The sequence below is a fragment of the Kogia breviceps genome, chromosome 2 (assembly GCF_026419965.1).
Source record: "Kogia breviceps isolate mKogBre1 chromosome 2, mKogBre1 haplotype 1, whole genome shotgun sequence".
NCBI lineage: Eukaryota > Metazoa > Chordata > Mammalia > Artiodactyla > Physeteridae > Kogia > Kogia breviceps.
In genome coordinates this window covers 194,494,049-194,515,157 of record NC_081311.1, presented here as the reverse complement: position 1 = coordinate 194,515,157, position 21,109 = coordinate 194,494,049, and the positions used below count along the sequence as shown (strand labels likewise).

The 21,109-nt window shown below is 52.8% G+C and overlaps 1 protein-coding gene across 3 annotated transcripts in view; it reads right to left on the bottom strand.

Moving 5' to 3' along the window:
• Positions 1-21,109, bottom strand: part of DIS3L2 (DIS3 like 3'-5' exoribonuclease 2) — a 361,464-nt gene that overhangs the window by 17,199 nt on the left and 323,156 nt on the right. For all 3 annotated transcript variants that reach the window (XM_067027175.1, XM_059053623.2, XM_067027176.1), the window contains one exon: positions 18,777-18,856. In XM_067027175.1, the coding sequence (XP_066883276.1) occupies positions 18,777-18,856 (80 nt within the window). The remainder of the gene's footprint in view (positions 1-18,776; positions 18,857-21,109) is intronic.

The window sequence follows — 21,109 nt, the reverse complement described above, 5'->3', positions numbered from 1 at the left end:
GCAGTGGGGGCTGGCGCGGTGGGTCATCACTGACGTTGGGAGAGATCAACTGTGATTTAGAAACTAGGCTTTAGGTACGAGAATATTCGAGAGGTAAGGGTGTTGTGGGACGCACAGGTTCTCTCTCTCTCTCTCTCCATCCCTCTCGCGCGCAGCAGCAGACACATGCGCTACAAAAGGCAGCTAGATGAGAGAGGACGAGACGCGTGTCCTTGGGAACTCAAGCGCCTTTGCTTCTGCACGTTAGAGCCTGCTTCGCTCACCTCCAAGACAGTCTCGGCCCCGCCGCCGCTGGGGAGCAGCTCTCCTTGGGCAGGGCCGCCGCCCCAGCTGTACGAGCACTAAAGGCTGCAGGGACATAGGAACCACTGCTGGTCTCAGGCCGGGCACGTGATTTCATCGAAGCCTCACAAAACCTTGCAGGGCAAGGGGCGTGTCAGGCCTAATCTGCACACAGGGAAACCGAGTGTCTGAAAGGCCAAGGATGGTGACCATGTAGATTACAGAGCCAGCGTGTGGCAGGGCCGTGGTCTGGAGACCGGGCTTTTTGACTCTGAAGTCTGTCCTCTAGCCCTGACTTGTGATGAGCGGGGCTGCCAGGCCTACCTGGTGCAAGTGGAGAAAAGGGTCATGTGTCCAGGAGAAAAGAGGTTTCTGGAATGGGTGGAATGGGGATCCTAGGTCTTTAGGTCAGCAGTGGCCCCTCCGCCGTAAAGAGGGGATGTGCGTTTCCACGTTCTCCCCCCACCATGCCCCCGCACAGCAACTCCACCTCCAGCAGGCCCCGAGGGATTCTGCATTTCTATGGGAGGACCGGAGTTCCGCTGGGGGTGGGGGGCGTTGTCTAGGGCACACGTGCGATCAGGGCCTGCAGCACTGGGGGGGCCGTGGAGGCTGCAGCACTGATCAGGAGGGGTGGGGCCCCAGCCCCGACACACCGACCTCCTGCGGGCACCTGCGCTGACGCCACCGGGAAGAGACGGGCCAGCGGAAGGCGCAGGCAGGGCGCGCACTGGCGGGGGACCTGGCTGTGAAACCACCTTAGGAAGCCGCCTGCGCGGACCGGACAAGTGTTTCCGGTCACTACAAAGGCCCCCGTGGGGCTCCTCGGAAGCCTGACATGCCCTTTTTGGCTTTGTGAAAAAGGTCCAAGAGTGGGCTACAGTTCTAGCCACGCACGTGGGTGGGATCGGCTTCCCTGAAGACAACGTGTCTTGTAAAATCTTTTGGGAAACGTCAGTCCTTCCTTCTCACCCTGGACCCAAGGCAGACCTGCCGGGCGTCTCTGAAGACGAGTGCTCAGTGCTCGAGGCCCTGGGGCTGGGCCGCGGGTCCCAGCGAGGGTTTTCCTGCTCTCCACGCCCCGCAGCCCTCTGCTCTGTTCCGCCGGGACAGAGACCACAAACTGCGTTGTCAAATACTTTCTTGATTACGCCCCTCAGCTCCTATAGCTGCCACAAATCCTGCACTCGCGCTGCAGCCTTGTTCTGGCTTCTACCACCTGGCTCTCCACTCACCTGCACCTGTGACCCCTTTACTGGCCCAGGCCCCCCTCCAGCCCCACCCCCGACTCTTTATGGGCCACCACCCCCACCTGTCCCACACGAACCTCGCCCTGGCTGGCTCAGCCAGCTCCGTTTGCCTTGATTCCCAGGGCCTGGCACAGCACCTGGCATTCCGTAGGCACTCCTAAGTACGTTTTGTATCTGCGATGTTTTGCTTGGTTCATGCGAGACCAGCCCCTAACATTTCTATGGTGCTTGACGTTGTTTGCACGTGTGGTAGCCACGTGGCCCTCATCACAACCGCGGGAGAGGGAGAGAGAGAGGATCCTGCCGCCTCCGTTGCACAGATGAGGAAACGGGCCTGGGGGTGCAGCCCCTGTCCACCTCGCCGTGGAGTGGGGAGCTGGCCCGAGTCTGGCAGGGGTGAGCAGATGCCTTCGGGGGTCTCTGTGCGGGCCCAACGCCAGGTGCTTGGCCACTGCTGGCCCTTCTGAGTCTCACAGCAAGTCTTAGACCCCTCACTGTTCATACGAGCAAAGGGAGGCTCCGAGAGGTCATGTGACTCCCCTAAGCTTACAGAGCGAGGACACCAGGTTCCCCATCCACTGCTCTTCCTCAGGTGATCCTGTGCCGCCTGCCCTAAGCTTTCTAAGGATCGGACAGCAGGATTTCCTTAGCGGCACCCGAGCAAGGGCTCTGCTGACAGCAGGGGGTCAACAAAGGGCCTGCCCTGAGGCCACGCTGGCACCTGGGGGACGGGCACCCGTGGTGGTCTGCTGTGTCACTACCGCCCTTCCTTCCTGACTGTCAAGGGCACCTCCCGCCCTCAGCAAGGGCGGCAGCAGCGGAGGAGCCGAGGTCACTCATCTCGACCTGGCTCGCCACCTGCCCGGCAACCTCAGAGGGACAGCGCCTTTCCCCAAGGCTCCCTGCCCCCATGTCTGAGGCTGGCCATACTGGGCCAGCAAACACGCAAGCCCACCTCCAGGCCTGGCTGGGCTGGGACATTTCCGTAACCTTGGAGGTCTTATTTTCAGCCCTTGGTTCACCTCTGCCTGTCTCCGGCTTGGCGGACAAGAGGACAGGAATAGGACTCACCCCTACACCGCCACCTCCCCATGTGAACGCTTCCTCCCATCTGTGTTGGGGGCTCTGGCCTCCTTCTGTGTCTCGGGGTTGCCCCTGGGGTGAGCACGTTTGCTTTGACTGCTCTAGTTCTCCTGTCGCCGGCTAAAGACTTGAAGGTTCTGCCTCTTTCATCTGTGGACCTCTTTCTGGCGAACGCTACTCCTGTTCCACCTATGGAAACGTGCTGGCCCAGTGGGTCAGAAGGGCGGGGAGAGTCATCCTCGGGGCCATGGCCATTTCGACCCTTAGACATCCTGGTCTGGAAGCGTGCCCTAGGAGCTGCCGAGACACCTCGGCAAGCCTCACACAAGACTTTCTAGTCTGCCCCAAGAGGGTGTTTTCTCCCTGAACTCTGAGCTGGGTAAAGAATCCTGGTCCTTTTTGTTTCCCCCGGTGAGCTCCATACTGTTAGAACTGCCCAGCCCCTGACAGTGTAAAGGGCCCTCAGAGGGGCTGGGCTAAGGGTGGGTTGGCTTCTTGCATCAAAGGCTGCAGCTCCCTCGGCCCCTGCACGTCTCACTGACCTGCTGCTGGCCTCAGCCCAGCTCCCCCGGCAGCCAAGAGGACACTGGCATCTCTCTTTGGGGCCTCCCTTGGGTGATGTGCACCCACACTTCCTAGGACCCCCCCTGGGGCTTCCAGGCTGCTCCTTCCACCTGCCACCCCTAGGCTGCCTCCACTCGGTCACAGCCGAGCTTTCAAGGCTCAGTTCAGGCATCACCCTTCTTGGCCCAGGGTCCTCTGGGCTGATTCTAGCCCCAGGACTCATTGTTGGATTGTAACCGTCTCCTTTGAAGCCAGTTTTCCTGTCTGGGGACCAGGCCTTGTCCACCTCTGTGTCCCAGGGCCAGGGGCACGTGTAGGTGCTGTTCAACCTGGCTTAGACAGGCCAAGAGCTGCAATGTCAAATGCCTGTTTGGGGGATGAACGAGGCACTTCAGAGACATGACCTGCTCGGTGCTCCACAGAAAAGAGGGAAGGAGGACTGTTCTGGGGGGTGTGTGTGGAAGCAGAGACCCCCAGGAGAAGGGCCTAGGAGTGGGGTTCCTGCAGCTTCCCTTCAGCTGTGCCCTGCTGGAAGGCAGGCATGTGAACTCAAGAGACAGAACCTAAGTCAGCTTCTGCCAGCCTGATGGGACCTGCTGATTTGCTCTAATGAAATTCTTCCTTACCTGTAGACAGTCATCACTTAGACCCAACACAGGGTGACAGTATGGCCGGGGCTCACTTGTTGGTCACCTGGTAAATGAATCCCTTGTCCAGAGCAGCCCACCTCACTCTAAATATGAAAAGTAGCAGATTAAAAAAAAAATCCTGGGCTGTTTCCATCGAACTAACGCTTGTCTTATCACCCACTGGGACGCGGTATGTTGAGTCTGGCAGAGCTCTTCGTTAGTTATGTGACTCTTAAAATATTGACCCACACTTTTATGAACCAGGCTCAGAGTGGTTTAAATGGATTTGTTCCCACCCAGAGCCTCTGGGCTTCCCCAGCATCGTCATGTCCCTGCCTAGACACACACACAGCCAACCTCCAGGGCACACGAGCTCCCCCTCCACACACCGAGGGGCGGCGGGCTGGCGAGGAGACGGCTGGTTTCCATCCCCACCTCCACCCCTGCATCTCTGGACTGACAGAAGCTCTCAGACGCAGGCCGTGTGAAGACTTCAGCCCTTTGCAGGTGCCACGCTCAACTCCACCTTAGATCCAAGGCCAGGACAACCTGGATTAGGCTGGGTTGATGGTAAGTCAGACGGCAAGGCCAGTGGATGTCAAAGCCTGACTGGAGCCCACGGTTCTACTTTCCTGAGCTGCCGCTCTGCAGGCCAAGTCCATCTTTTAGGGCAGATTGGGATGCAGAGGGAGCCCTGCTTTTCCAGGACCTGGAGATGCTCTACAACAGTTCTCTAGGCACCTGGGAAGCTGACCAGGTTTCTGCGTCAGCAATGGCCTCTGGGAGCTCCGTCACAGGTAGTTCAGGCCAGGCCTGGGCAGCCATCATGACCGGGAGGACTGGCCCGTTCTATCCAGGCTTCCCTCAGGGTGAGAACTGCTCTTCCTGGCAGAGGCTTCAGCCCAGCTGTCCCCACCTGGGAGGAGGCCCTGCCCAGTACCCTGCAGGGCCCTGTGCGGTCACCTGGCTGTGGCCGTCCTCCCACAGCCACTGTGGAGAGAGAGACCATGCTCCCTGGCTAGAAGGGTCGATGCCAGTCCATTTCCCAGCAAATCTCTGTGAAATTCAAGCCTAGTTCCTCACAGGTCACATCTGGGTGTTGCAGAATTACTGCCATCTGGTCATTCTGCGACAACACAAAGACGTGGCTGCTGGTTTCACCTCACAGGCCGTGCACGGCTCAGGGCGGTGTCCGCCGCCAGCTGCACGCGGAGACCGGGCGCACACCTCCACCGTGGCCTTCGTCACCACCTGTGAATGTTACGTCACACACCTGTCTTCCTCTGTGGGCTGTGCGCTTCGCGGGGGAGCATCTTTCTCATTGCCCAGTAGCTGGCACTAGCAGGTGTCCAACAGTTTGCTAGACAAGCAAAGGAAAGGTGTCTAGATCTGGGCTGGGAAACAACTGGCAAATGCATCCTCTGCCCACGAGGCACGTGGGCAGATGTCCTCAGGGCCCTTCCTTCCACACTGAGCAACTTCCGAGGGGTCACTTTCTAAGTTTGGCGGTGGGAAATGATCCATCTGGCAAGCAACGCACCTCTGAATACATAAGGGCTTCCTGAAGATTCCTGTGGTTCCCTGGCATGACCTCAGCTTGATCAGGGCTCTGACCAGCGCTGGCCTCAGGCCGCTACGGAGACCTGGTCTGGCCTGGGTGGGAAGGACGTGCGGGAGGGCCGCCTTCTCCCTGTGGACGGGCAGCTTCGCTTTGTAACAAAGCACAGTGGCGGCAGCAACCTCCTGTGCTCTTGTTGCCGAAGTCAGGAGGGAAGGGGGGGGGGTCCCACCATACACGGCCTGTGTCAGCTGGACGGCTAACCTCCCTAACCTCCACTTCCCACCCCTCGGGGGGAGGATTGAATGAGACCCGTTACGTAAAGCTCTCCTCTCAGGGCCCGGCACGTTGTTAATCGTTCCTTAAATGTTAGTAATTATTATTACAAAAACCTTAAGGTGACAAGAGCCTGGTGTCATTAGAATATTGAAAAATGCCAGAACACAGAACACGAAGGAGTTAAAGAACAAACGCCGCCGACGCCCCGGAGACGTTCACGCGGCGCTCGCTGGGCATGTGCAGCATTCCCGGCCTTGTGCTTGGGGCTGGCACAGAGATGCTGTCCCAGCCCTCGGGCCTAGGGCGTCAGGAGATAAACACACACTCACTCCCCTACCTCCCCATGAGAACTTTCTTAGTCACAAACTGGCTCTTTGCTTCGGCATTTATTTACTGAGTTCCCACAGCAATGTCCCCAGCACTTTGGGCGATGGATCCCTCAGAGGATCTGAGCAAAGTGGTTTTCCACACACTTCTTCACACACTCTACCCACAAAAGCTCCTCCATTCTCTTGCAAGGAGTTCCTGGGTCATGAAGCCTAAGGTGGAGCCTGCCTCATGGGCCACACAGCAAAGTACTGGCGTTTCTGAGGAGGCGAACGGGCCACGTAAGAGTTAGGTCTGATGAGCCTAACAGTTGGAAGACACACCAGGAGAAAAGCCGAGAGGCGTGAAGGCTTCCTTCAGCTTCAAGAGCAGAACACTGAAGATCTGCCGGTTTCCTCGAATATTTACGGCACAAAAGATGGCGACCAGCTAACTGGTCTTTCATCTGCACTGAAGACTAACGAGAGGAAACAGACTGAGATGAAACTAGAGGGCTGTCAGAACTAAGGAAGAATTTCCCAACGTGACAGATGCACTAAGCCATTCCGTTCAAGTTGATTTAAAAAGCACACCACCATCTCACTTATCTAAAACTCAACCACATGCTCGACCTGAGTATCCAATACACGGGGCAGAACCAGGCAACAGACCAAGCCTTGGGGGCCAACGCAGGTGCTGGAGGCAGGAGTCGAGTGTGGCTCACAGGGGAGACCCCCCGCTTGGCTCCTCACGCAGACCCCTTCCTCCTCTTGATCGACAATGCTGACTACGAGACTCGTTGCCTGGCCGATTCCGTAGCCCCACGGCGCCTCGCGCTCACAGCCAGGCCGAGAGGCTGCCGCCGGTGTCTGCTGGACAGCAGCAGAGAAGTGACCACGGGCCCTGACTGCAAAGGTGGACGCAAGGACAGTTGGGGCAGGGCCTCGGTCAAGTCGAGTGAAGGCACACGGCACCGTGGGAGTGTTTAGAGCACAGGCAAAGCCGCAGAGTGCAGCAGAGCCTAAGCAAAATGCTTTTGTATCACCATATGAACATTGTGAATAATCCTAAAGTATTAAAAAGGGCTACATGATGTCCAGTGGACACCATTAAAGCAAAACATAGGCCCATAAATTAAAACGAGAGCAATTCCTTCTGTGAAGTTCCAGAGGGTTCAAACGCAAAGGTGTTCAGACAAGATCACAGCTGGCCCGCCGCTGAGGGAGACACACCACTGAGAGGACACCCAGGAGAGGAATGCTGCCCGGCGAGTGCAGTGCTGCCGCCTCGGTGGCCCTGCTTCCGAGCGCGCCCCACAGCCCTTCAGTTCCAGGGTGACGGGGGCGAGCGCCTCATCGACCCCAGGAAGCGAGCCACGTCCTCTGCCACACCGGCCCACTCCTGGGCTTGGGAGGCAGACACCGTGTCTCACTCATCCTCAACCTTGGAGCCTGGCCCAGCAGCCCCCCGGCACGTCGTTGGGTCGTGGGGTCATGTGGGGTCATGTGGGGCTGGCCGGGGGCGGCTTGTAGTCAGCGGCGCGCCGTGTGTTCTGCATCTCAGCTAGGCTTTGCTGGGTTGGGTTTTCAGAGCAGCTGCCCAAGTCGGCCACTTGCTTTTTGCTCGACTCAACGGGCATGAGCTGGGCACTTGCTCTGCTCACTCTGTGAGGTCTCTGCCCGGCTGAGTGCCCACCTTTGGAGAAGGGCGCTCAGAAGGACAGTAATCGTGTTCAATTCCTCTTCAATAAATAACGTGATTTATATCTAAGTGATTTATATCCACTGATGGCCTTTGTCATCAAGCACAGCAACCCCCTCAGGCTCTGGAGGCTTCCTGCTCAACCACCAAGAAAAAGCCACAATGCCCCCGAGAGTTGGGGCGTGGCAGTGAAGACAGATCAGAAACACTTCCCCACGGAGAGCACAGCCAAAAGCTGGAGAGCCAAGCACGTTCTGGTTACCTGCCAGGCAGCTGCAGGAGGTGACAGCCATGGGCACCTTTCTTCAGGCTTAGAGCCAACATGCAAGCCTGCGGCCCATTTCCTGTATGGGCTAACCTCCCTCAGAGTATCTCAGGCCTCGGTGGCCTGGGCCTGGGCTCTGACTTCCAGCTACCCAAGAGAGGGTGCTACGGCAGGGGCATTTGCTACTCGAAGTATCTGCACACGCCCTAGAGGCTGGTGCAGCCCACCGGCAGGCAGCACTTGCCAGGAACCGAGTGGGCCTGCTCATCGAATGGTGCTGGCCTCAGTACCACCAGCTTCTAGCAACTCCTCTAAGTCTTGGAAAGGGACAGCCTTCCTTGGGTTTAAAAACTAAACAGCTGGGCTTCCCTGGTGGCGCGGCGGTTGAGAGTCCGCCTGCCGATGCGGGGGACGCGGGTTCGTGCCCCGGTCCGGGAGGATCCCACGTGCCGCGGAGCGGCTGGGCCCGTGAGCCGTGGCCGCTGAGCCTGCGCGTCCGGAGCCTGTGCTCCGCAACGGGAGGGGCCACAACAGTGAGAGGCCCGCGTACCGCTAAAAAAAAAACAACAACAACAACAAAAACTAAACAGCTGAGCCATCAACTTAGAAAAGTTAGCCTCAGGGGCAAAGAGCAGTGTTTCCACTGGGATGGGAATCTGTGGGTGGACAAATACCCAGAGTGGCAGAAAAGACATAGCTCGTGCCAGGCAACTCTGAAAAAGGTATCTATATGGCAGATAGAGGTACAGAGGAAACAAAAACGCGAATTTTCCCCATCCTCTCTCACTGGTCAAATCATGTGACCATACGCTCAAAGAGCATTTGGAAAAGAACAACTGAAGGATTCCAAGTCTCACTGGATTGCTGAAGCCCTAGGAGGTTCCTAGAACGGACAGAATTGCAGTCCGTCGCAAAAAGATGAGTAAAGGGAACGGCAAAGCTGTGCAAAGGAAATGTAACGAGAAGGAAAGACACGCCGTCTGTTTAATGTAGCCCTGTGTTAAATCAACCAAGGGAACCCTCTTTCATAAGGTCTTTGAGAGTTGCAAAGTATTTAGCTTCGAGAGTTCCTGGTGGCCTAGAATTCTCTGTCTTGGGTCATCCTTGGGTAGTTATCTGGGCTGCAGGAAGGGACACTCTCACGTCGTGGCTCGGGCCCAGGAAGCCCCTGCCAGCCCCGGGGCCTGTTTGGGTTTGGGTCGCTACCCTCCTTCCACTCCTCCTTCCTGTCTCCAAACCTCAGCAGAGAAAGATTCTGTGTGTCTGCATAGGGTTCATAATCCTCAAATTGGGACAGCTGGAGGGCTTAAAAACACACCGTCCTACCCAACAGTTACCCAAGCAGCCTGACCAGGAGGAAAGCCCTCAATCCTCACCGCCCAGCTCCTTGGCATCAGAGAAAAGCCCAAATGGCAGCAGAGGCCAGGGGAGGCACTGTGCCTAGCCTGGTGGGTGGCTCAGGCGGGTGGCTCGGCCAGGTGGCTGAGGAGAGCTGCAGGTGCAGCCGCACAGGCCGGCAGGGAGGGCTCCTTTCAGCATGAGACTTGGAGGCCCCAGTTTGCTCCCCTGACAATGGAAATCAGAGAAAGGCTGACGTGCAGACGCCAGTGCTATAAGGAGGTATGGGGAAGGGAAAAGGAAAAGATGTTCAACGTACCCGTGAAGTAGTTTAACTACTCTCCTCTTGGAAACCTATGACAAATGGGGTATTTTTTGGTGACCTTGGGGGTTACAAATTGAACATTCTACCGGGGAATCGGGGAGTAGTAAGAACGGCCTGGGCTTTGGGTCTGACACCACCTGTTACAATCCCTGCTCAGCTGTCTCAGCCACGTGATCCATCCGTAAAACGGACAAGGCAAAGTCTTCCTCACCAGATTAAAATAAGGAGTCACAGTCTTGTGATATTCCATTTGCCTACCTCTTAACATACAAAAACCACCACTGCCACATTTCAAACTCAAAAGTACCTTTGAATCGAAAGATCAACTTGGGGAAAAGTAAAATCAAATGTATACAAAAGGGAATTTTAGTGTAAGTTTTCATAATTGAAAAGTGAGTTTGTGGTAAAAACCCTTTTCTCTGAGATCAAGAACAAGACATGGACGCCTGCTATCATCACTTCCGTTAAATACTGTATAGCACTATGAGGCAAGAAAAAGAAACAAATGGTGTGATACTGGAAAGGAAAAAGTAAAACTGGGTACAGAGAAAATCAGAAAAAATCTACAGATGAATGATTTGAATTTAATAAATTTAGCAAGGTCACTGGATACAGGGTCAATAAAAATAAACTGTCTTTCCATACATCGGCAACAAAGAGACAAGGAAATTTATAAATACCATTTTAAATAGTATCACAAATATTAAATACCTAGGAGTAAATCTAATGAGAGATAATCAAGAAGACCACTGCATAGGCCTAGGAGCCATGGCCGCTGAGCCTGCGTGTCCGGAGCCTGTGCTCCGCAACGCGAGAGGCCCGCGTACTGAAAAAAAAAAAAAAAAAAAAAAAAAAAGTAGACCACTGCATAAAAATTTTTGAAATGTTACAGAGAAAAATTAAAGGAGACCTAAATAAAGAGTGGGATATACCATGTTTGTGGAGTAGAAGACAATCATAAAAGTGTTCATTTTTTCCCAACTTGATCTCAGTGTAAATCCCAGCAAGCTTGTGTGCATGTGTGTGGCAACTGACAATCTGATTCTAAAATGTACATGGAAATGGAAAGGGCCCAGAATCGGCTCTAGATGCCCTTTATTGAGGAGCAGCAGGGTGGAAAAGTCTGACTCTACTGAATATCAAGACCTATGATAAAGGTACAATGATTAAGACAGCACGGTATTGGCACGAGAAGAGACATGCGGATCAGTGAAGCAGAACAGGGTGCAGCTACAGATCCGTGCGGATACAGACCCTTCACTTTGACAAAGGTGGCCCTGTGGGGCAGCAGGCATGATTCTGGGTCGATTAGATGTCCACACGGAAGAAAATGAAACCTGCTGTATGTACTCTATCCAAAAATCATTTCTGAGTAGGTTACGGTCTAAAATGGAAAAGGTAAAACAATAGAGCTCCTAGAAGATAATGTAGGTACATTTTGATGGCTAATTGCCCGTGTCCACTGGATAGGCCACAGAGTGCCCAGATTAAACATTATTTCTGAGAGTGTCTGCGAGCACTTGCATTGGGTACCGCAGGCTGCCCTCCCCAGCGCGGGGGCCTGAACAGAGCCAAAGGGTGAGGAGGGAGCTCTTCCTCTCACTGCTTGCCCTCGCGTCTGACCTTCTCCTCCCCGCAGACTGGGAGTTACCGTTGACTTTCCTGGTTCTCCAGCTTACCAGACAGCAGATCACGAGACTTCTCAGCCTCCATAATCACATGAGCCAATCCCTCATAATAAACCTCCTTTTATATATATACAAATATAAATATAAATATAAATATCCTACTGGTTCTGCTCCTTGGAGAGCTCTAATACCAAACATGTCTTCATGATGTTTATATAGTTTTCTTAAATGGGATATAAGAAGAATTAACCATAAAGAAAAAATCCGATACACTGAACTACATTGAAATGAAGAATTTCTGTTCATTTCAACACCACCAAAGAGAGTAAAAAGGCAAGCTACCGACGTCACTCTGATCAGTTCTGCCCTTAGAATGCCAGCAGGAGCCGAGGGGCTAGCAATTTCTATCAGGGGCTGAGCGCCCTGGCCCAGCAGCATAGGAAACCTCTGATGAGACAATTCAGTGCTTTACAGCATGACTTCAGGCTCCACGCCCCCCCCCCCGCCCCCACCCCCCTTCAACCATTCTCCCAAGACGTAGGGAAAGGGTGCTGACTCAACATAGCTGAGTAAGAGCTTCCCTGCCCTGGCCACCTGTGGGCTGCATTACATTTGTGGGGGACTCGGGGACTGTAACCCAATGGTGATGTAAGCTACACAGAAGGCAGTCTCGCTGACCCAGGCCTTGCTGCCCTCCCTGCCCAGGACTCACAGGCAAGTTCAGCATCACTCTGTGTAGCTGTTCCAGGCCCCACCCCTGCCGTGTATCACATGGCTGAGGCAGTATCCCAGGGAGAAGCCTGCTGGCTCTACCTCCGGTTTACAGCTTGACCCGGGGCAGGGCACCACTCGGGAACTGGCCTCCCTTTCTATAAGTGGGAGTGCTCATACCCTCCCCCTCCCCTTCCCATAGGGCAAACTCAGGTCAAATGAAACGCTGCCTTTTGGCACTCAGGATACCATTATTGCTGCTGCGTGGAGTGAGGTGGTGGGAGGGGACAGGAACCCCCCCACCATCTCTCTGCACGGTGTGGAAGTGGAGAAGCACATCCCTCACCGATCACCATCTTGACTCCAGCAGCTTAAGCAGGAGTCAGGCCTGCATCGCACCAAAGCCCGACGCTAAAGGCTGCGGTGGAAAACAGTGAGCTCCCACCTGCACCGCAAGCGGCCGACTCCAAGACGCCCACTGTGGCTGCCGGCTTGCTCCCGTGAGGTCACTTCTGGCGCCTTTCTCTGGCTGAGTTGCCTCCAATTTCCCCCAAACCCCTCCTCCTCCCCCTTGACTTCCAGCTCTCCTTTCTCCTAACCAAGGGCTTCACCAGGAACAAGGAAGGCATTCTTCATTCTAACCTGGCAGTGTCAGCGGGAGGTCTGGAGGCTCTCAGGTAACGCCACTCCTTAGCCTGAGGAACTGGCACCAGGTTCAAGGTGCAAAAGCACAGAGTGTCGTTTTCAAAGTACTGGGAACACTGGGAAGTGTTAGTGTTGGTTTGAAGTTGTCACGGCTGCTGGGAAATATTCCATCTGCTTATTTAGGTGAAGGAAGAGGACAAGAACCAAGCAGAGGAGGGAACAAATTAAATGCAGGGCTTTATCCAGGAGCCCTGCTCTTTCTCCTGCCCGAGGCTGGTGGCCGTGAAAAGGCGCCTCTCAGCTCTCCTGCCACAGGAGCATAAACTGCCCGGTGGCCCAGCCGCAGCCCCTGACCCGCCACTGTACTGACACCAAGGCCACACTTCCCGAGGGCTGCTCCCAGCCGGTGACTAAGCACTCAGAGGACCTGCAGAATGTGAGGCTCCTCCAGCAGGTGACTTTGGTTCCAGGACTTCCCATCAGTCTGGCTGAACCTTCTTAAAACCGGGCTGCAGCCCAAGACTCTTCCTACCCAGTCCTCCTCCTATGCCCTCCTCCACAGGGGCTGAGCTTGTGTCAAGATCTGAAGACTCTCTTCCTGCCTTCTCCTCTTCTCTCCCCTTCGAATCCTGTCCTGGCATCTGCTTCTCAGCAGACCTGATGTGTTAACACAGTGGTACTGGAGTGGGTCTGAGAGAGAGAGGCAAAGAGATGGAGTTTGGGGCCTGGCTCGCTTACTACCCAGTGGGCAGAGACGACACTCTTCTGAGTCGAATGTGGGGCATGGAGAATCCCTGGCACAAAGTAGTGGCCCAGCTGCTCAAAGACTCACCCGTGGTGAGCTGGGAAAATGCCTCTGCTCGACTGTGTGGATTTCAAGCATTTGAGAGCCCGGGAGGTGCAGCGTCTACCAGGACCATGAAGTGAGGCACACGGTGCCCAGCAGGGGGACGATGACAGGCTGAGGGCCCTCAACCAGCAGCGGCAGGCTAAGCCGGAGAGCCAGAGGGCCTCTTACAGAGGCAGCTTACAGAAAGTGACCCACACTCCCTGCGGAAGGCTAGCGACATCCTGTGCTGCAAGACATGCAGGGGGCCCACCCTGCACCCCCCACCTCATTTCTGGGGCTTCAAGGCCAGGGAAATGGGGCTGGGGATGTGCTGGGCCTGATCAGGCAGAAAGAGATTATATACCAAGAGTGGGAAGGGTGAGCTAGCGGGATTTGAGGGCCTTCATCAAAGGGGCCAGGAAATGAGATGAGCAAGGATTCACTGATTTGGTTGTATTTTCTTGGGATGTGGGATTCAGCACCCTTTCAAAGACCCTAGGGGACGGGGCAAACTCGCTGCTGGAGTGGTCCTTAGAGGCCTGCAGACAGCGACAGCTAAGGCTGAGAAGAGCGGAAGGGCATGAGCTGCCCTGGCAGACAGCTGGGGAAGGAAGGAAGAGGCTGAGGGAAGGGGCCTGCTGTGTCCAGGAGACCTAGCAGAGGCCTATGGACTGTGGGAGGGCCCACAGGACACCCCCTTCACCAGGCTCATCAGAAGTGTGCTGGTGAGAAGAACACCAACGTTGCTAAGGAGATTGGTGGTGGCTCTTCTTTGCAGGCCACCAAGGACAGCAGAAGAGGCAGTCACAGAACTGGGCTCATTAACGCCCATGGGGGTGATGAAACCCAAGGTAGCTCAGGCCAGGGGTAACACAACAAGGGTCCCTCTGAACTACCAGTGATGCTACGGCCAGGATTCTTCGCGCTGTGTATCCAGGGGTCAGCAGGTGAGAGCAGGAGTCACATCATGGAGGGGAGGGGCTCTCCTGGTGCTCCCTTGCCCGACTGTGCACAGACACGTGGACATACGTGTCAACACTGTCCTGAGAAGGATATGACAACCAAGGGTTCAGAACCTCCCAATGAAGCTCTGAGTCACACCACCAGCTAAGCTGCCAAGACCTGCTGAGGTGCTGGCTGAAGGTGAGAAGAATTCTGAATGGGCAGCAGAGGAGGCGGAGGACCAGATGGGGCCCCAAGTGCCACTACAGTAATGGCGGTGGTAGTCTGTCCCATTAACATGTCCTTTCTAAGCTCCTCCTAAGGAACAGAGGCCCCGGGAGCTGCAGAGAAGCTGCTCCCCACACGAGCGGAGAAATGGATCTGTGCAGGGCGAGGGGTGGGCTGTGGCTGCCATCAGAAGCCCCGTCCAGGCAAACGGCCCTGGCCCTCCGGATCCGTGTGCCCAGGGGTGACTGGGCACGGCAGGGGTCCTGAGGCAGGCCCGCCCCGAGGGACCGGAGAACAGCACCGTGGGCTGACACGCTGCCTGCCCAGCCGCCTTTCCCCGTCTCTCCCCTTCACAGGGGCAGGCCAGAATGGGCTTTGCAATCTGCTAGAACTAGAGGAAAATTCAGGCTCTGCTCTTTTTTTTTTTTTTTTTTTTTCAGGCTCTGCTCTTGACCGTGGTGTGACCTAGGGCAGGTTAACCTCTCTGACTCTCAGCCTTGTTTTGTTTTTATTTTATTTAATCTGTAAAACTGTGAAAATAATATAACCTCCTTGACTTTTTTTAAATCTGTAAAACTATAAAAATGAGATCTGTCTTGAATGGTTTTGAAACTGGAAATAAGCAGGCTTAGCCCCTAGCCCAGTGCTGGTGAGTTGTGGACATTCAGGAGGTGATAGCTCCTATCACTATTATGCTACAGGGATCAGAAACTCTACAGGTCACGAACAAAGTGTAGCCTTGCAATTACATACTCAGCTTCTGCAAGTTTGCTTGCCATATTTAATGCTCTTTATAATTATTACTATGCCCTCCTATCAGGCAAAAAATAGTAGGTAGTGATGTAAATAACTGTAATTACTACTATATTTACAGAATTAAGTCAAATGTTTGCAGTCTCTTTCTTCTACGTGCTAGTTCTTCAGAATGCATAAACCACCCAAGGAAACCGTTTCCCCGGATGTCATGCGTAATTTAATCCTCATGATAACCCCACAAAAACGGACCGGGGCTACTAGGATATGCCAGGAAAGGAAGCTGACACGAGAGCCCAGGAAGTATAAACGCAGAGTGCCTATTTTCAGGACTACTCCATTTAATAGGAAAAGGCCACTGGGGCGAGCTACCCGAGAGCCACAGTACTTACTCAGAAAAACTTCTTTGCTGATGGACTGAACGTGGCGGGGATAAATACGAAAATGATTACAAATTATACTGCAGAGAATACCCAGATAAAAGCAGTCGTTTCAATAATTAAAGGAACCAAACTAATATTCAGCTAATTTCTTTTATATGTAGAGCCTCGTCTCTCTGCTGCCGTTGCCTTCATGTTACTTGGCTGAGACAACATGGGCCCCTTAGGGCCTGGGGTGGAATCTCCCCATTTCCTAAACACCAATGTTGAGATTCAGGCCGTCGAGGGAACTGTCCCTAAAAGTACGCAGAGGAACACGGGGCAGAGCCTGGGAGGGAGGAGAAAGTCACAGGCGAGCTCCTGGGGTTCTGCAGGCTTGACTTCACAGTTCACAGTGCGGGGGGCGGAGGGGGGCAGGCTGCCTCCGTCAGAGCACTCGCAGCTGAAGGCTGTCAGAGGAGCGCGCACCAGCCTCTGGCCCACTCAAAACTCTGCCAGCTGCAGCCACGGTGCAGGGGTGCAGCCCTGCTGGCACTGGGGAAACAGAAGCGAAGTCACGATCATTTTTCTGAGACGATTTTTCAGGAGAGGCGGTCGACGTTTACTGCGGGCATTCTGCACGCTAGGCCGGCGACAACGTCTTCCCAGTCAATCCCCGTGACAATCGTGCCCGAAAAGTTATCGTGAGTCCCATTGCTCTTAACAGATGAAGAAGCCCGAGGCTCGGGGAGGTTAGAAAACTTGTCCACGGGTTGAGAATAAACCCCAAGACTGCCTCTAGCGAAAGAGATCGGTAGCGAGGGACCCCTGAGGCATCTGACAGTCGTACTTTCCGAGAGCTTGGCTCCTACCCAGTTTCCCACGCAAAGGCTTTTCTTTGACAGATCTTTGGTCCAAGGCTTATCAGTACTTATAACTCCTACATCCTCTCCTACATTGCTTCTTCTGATAATACGCTAGCAGTTGGGAATTAGGCCAAGAAACAGAGCTAGGCTATTTTCTCCGATCAGTTTCAAAGACAACGTAAGTTGTTGTCACCGGACCTCTGAACTGCTCAGACATGAACTTAAAGCTGGTGCCCTTCTCCCACTGAACAGAAACTCTGCCAACCCTATTTCCAAAGAGCAGAGAGTCAGGCCAGAAATGGAGTATGTAAATACCCCTGAGCCTGACACCGCTGTGTTTCCGCGGCCACAATCTGTCGTGTGAGGGGCTGCCACCCACGGTCGTCCAGCAAGCATCAGGGAGCTCAGGGCAGCGCTGACGAGGAGGGCTTATGGCTTACAATCCTCTCACTCCCTAACAATGGTTGCCCCTGCCACCAAGGGACTCGCTCACCTGTCCCCGTCAGTCCTGACCCCAGAGAAGTCTAGCCCTACTTCTCTGCTGAACTAAGCATTATCAGAAGCTGAGATTGTATCTCTGACACCATGGCCTAGAAATCCTGTAACTGTCTTCCAGAAACAGTGCCATCCAAGAGGAGGAATGATGGTGTTAAAGGATGCTTGGTCAACCTTTTCTGAATGATTAATTTGGTGGGAATTGAGGGTACACAATAGCTGAGGATAGCATCCTCCTAAAGATAAATTACAAAGAGGAATAATGCCTTGAAAGTAATCTGAATGGAAATTTGGTCACAAAGGCACACACACAGTAACCCATCTTCCACCCATAACAGAGCATGAGATCTTGAGGAAGACGCGAGTTTCTCTTCTGGAAGGTAATATATGATTCCACTGGCCTGTGCCTATCTGATCCTTCCACTGGATAAAATTAAACAGTTGGATATTCAAACAATTAGTCCTTGAGTCCAGGTTGGGACTATTCTTGTCATCAATGAGGTTTCCAAAAGTAGCAACTTGGCACATCAATTGCCTTTCATCTATTTTCTTCCCCGAATTAATGTGATAATGCTGACGCTGCCTCACACAGCTGTGGCAAGTGACCTTGAACAAGTTACATACATTCCCTAGACCTCAGCTTCTGCAAGTACAACAATAATAAAAGAAAACTCTTCAGGTTACCGTGAGAATTAAGTGGGACAACAAATGTAGTGTCCCCGGACCGTGCCTAACACACACCGTTCATCCCTGGCCTCGTCCTCATCAGGGCGCACCCCCTTCACCTCACTCATCACCACTGTCACTGGCCCGCAGACAAAACCGCACAGTCAAGGAGGCAGTCTGTGATGAAGAGAAGAGGTGTATAAAACTATGCCAGGTGCCATCTTTCTAATAAGGCCACCAACTTAAAGCTCTGTAAGTACCCAGAAATACCCCAACTCTAAAATTCCCAAGGTAAGGGGGCGGCGAGGGATAAATTGGGAGATTGGGATTGACATATACACACTACGATATATACAACAGATAACTAATAAGGACCTGCTATAGCACAGGAAACTCTACTCAATACTCTGTAATGACCTATGTGGGAAAAGAATCTAAAAAAGAGTGGATGTATGTATATGTGTAACTGATTCACTTTACTGTACACCTGAAAAGAATGCAACATTGTAAGTCAACTATACTCCAATAAAAATTATTTTAAAAATTTAAAAAACTTTTTGAAAGAAAGAAAGAAAGAAGGAAGGAAGGAAGGAAAGAAAGAAAGAAAGGAAGGAAAGAAGGAAGGAAGGAAGAAAGAAAGAGAGAGAGAGAGAAAGAAAGAAAGATTCACAAGGTGCACTATCACAGCAAACCTATAAACATAGCATAGTCAGACCGAATGACAACAGAAGCCAAAGTCACACAGTGAACCCAATTAGCAAGCACATGATTGGAGATGAAGTGGGTAGGGGAGTATCTAGAAGAGCTGGAGCCTGGAAAGGAAGGTTTGCTTTGAAATAGACTTCTAATACATTACACCTGCTCCTACACAAGTATTCCAAGTCCTATATTGAAGGGCAAAAGAGATGTTACAGGAGAAATATTTTTGTGCCAGCTTTTTTCTAGTACAGCCACAAAAAGTGTGATTCCCTTCCTTACAATCCCTTTGTCAGGGAAGCCCAGTGTCAGGAAGACTACGGGTGCTCCCTCTGCAGGACACGGTGGGCTGACACTCCTTCCCACAGAGTGACTTACTTGTTGCTGTCACGGTACTCGTAGATGTGACATCCTTGAGGCAATCCTGTCTCGTGGTCCAGAGTAAAAACAAGCTTTAGCTGAATAAGGAGAGAAGAGAAAAACAAGTAAGTTTTAGGCAGCATGCTCTATTCATTCTGACAGCTGAAACGAACAACAACAACGAGACAAGCGAAATCACGCTCCCTCGAGATGATGTGCTGTGGAGAACCCGAGTCTGCCCGCTCTGGGAAGAGCCCGCACCTTACAGGGACACTGTTGTCAAGAAGGACTGTTACCAGGACTTGACGTCTTCAGTTAGCATGCAACCAAGTTTTTTTATTAAGCACCTACTTTGTGCCAGACCCTGAGCTAGCTGATGGGGAAAGAACAGTGCACAGTAAGCAGAGAGGATCTTATGGTCTAGTAGAGGAAACAGACATCCATCACATAGTTATGCTGATGAATGGAAAAACTTTTTAAAAAAATATATATGAAACTTTGGAATAGGTTCTCTAAAGAAGGAAAAAACCTCCCATGTTTCTATAGAAGTAAATAAGCTGACCTAGACTGGGAAAGTGGGAAGGAGAGGTTACCTAGACTGTGGAAAGGATGGATGGAGAGAGAAGAGGGTCCCCTCCTCAGCAGAGAACATGTATAGAGCCCTCGGTGCAGGAGTTGCAGGAACTGAAGGATGTATATGGGGATGCTGGAGAGGAAGGCCAGGGCAGGGTACACAGGACCTTCTCAGCCATGTTAGAGTTTTTGGCCTCTACCTTGCGAGCAAACGGAAGCCTCTGACATGTTTTAAGGAAGGGATGGGTGACATGACCAAAGTTAAGTTTTAGCAGGATCCCTCTGGCTACTGCGTAGAGAAAGGACCGTAGAGGAGACAGCAGAAGCAGGAGCCCCGTGGGAGGCTGCCGAGCAGTGCAGGTGAGCAGTGACAGGGGCTGGGGCGAGAGGGCGGCTGGGCAAGATGGAGAGAAATGGACCATTTGAGATCTCAAGTAAAGTTTTAGAAGTAGAATCGGCAGAATATGCTGATGGATTTGGTGTTGGGGAGTGGTGAGGACAGAATAGAAGAAATCAAGGATGGTTCAAGTTTTTGATTTAAATAACCAGGCAGGTGGTGGTTTCATTGCTGAGTGAGAAGACTGAAGGCAGGGATGGGTAGAGAGTCCACACGCTGGTTTTGGACATGTTAACATTTTTTTGGCTGTGCCACGAGGCACGTGGGATCTTCCCTGACCAGGGATCGAACCCGTGCCCCCTGCAACCCTGCAATGGGAGCACACGGTCTTAATCACTGGACCGCCAGGGAAGTCCTGGACATGTTAACTTTGAGGCACTCGTTAGCATTTTCTGATTAGGGAAGATTAGGAACAAGGCATCCGGTAATAAACTCTGGATTCTGAGGGGGGTGCTCGGGTGTTGCCGGGAAGCCTGAGCTCAGTGAGTTGTGTGTGTCTTGCTAGAGCCCAGCTGGCTACGGCAGCTCTAACATTTCCAAATGCAGGGTCATTTACTAGATTTACAAATTCACTGGGTTTAAACATCACCAGGGAGGGAATTCCCTGGCGGTCCAGCGGTTAGGACTTGGTGCTTTCACTGTGGTGGCCCGGGGTTCAATCCTTGGTTGGGGAACTACAATCCTTCAAGCTGCACCCGAGGCCAAACAAACGAACAAACGAATAATAAGTTAAATTAAATTAAAAAATTAAAATCACCAGGGAAGTTTTAACTAAAATTAACCGCACATTAGGAGGATACATTGTTATAACTTTTTTTTTTTTTTTTTAACTGCAAGGCAAGGCTGTTAACACAACTAATGATCCGCATCATTAGATGCTGGATGATTTTTCTCCTCCTTAGAGGGAAACGTGCTTGTAGGAATGGCCTGTCCTCTCACTGACCCAGATGAAAATACAAAAACAGAAACAAGGGCTTCCCTGGTGGCGCAGTGGTTGAGAGTCCGCCTGCCGATGCAGGAGATACGGGTTCGTGCCCTGGTCCGGGAGGATCCCACGTGCCGCGGAGCGGCTGGGCCCGTGAGCCATGGCCGCTGGGCCTGCGTGTCCGGAGCCTGTGCTCCGCAACGGGAGAGGCCACAGCAGTGAGAGGCCCGCGAACCACACACACAAAAAAAAAAACAAAAAAAACCAGAAACAAGCCCTCCTTTACCACATGGACCCAGGAACTTCAAGTCAAAGGCATGTTTTCCCCACAGAGCACTGTTTGGATCTTCCAAGCCCTCTTTCAGTAAAACAGAAAACAATTATTTAAAAATATCTGTTAATTACAACCCTTTTTTCTTTACTTCCCTCTTTGTAGTTAAGGTAAGGCCTATAATT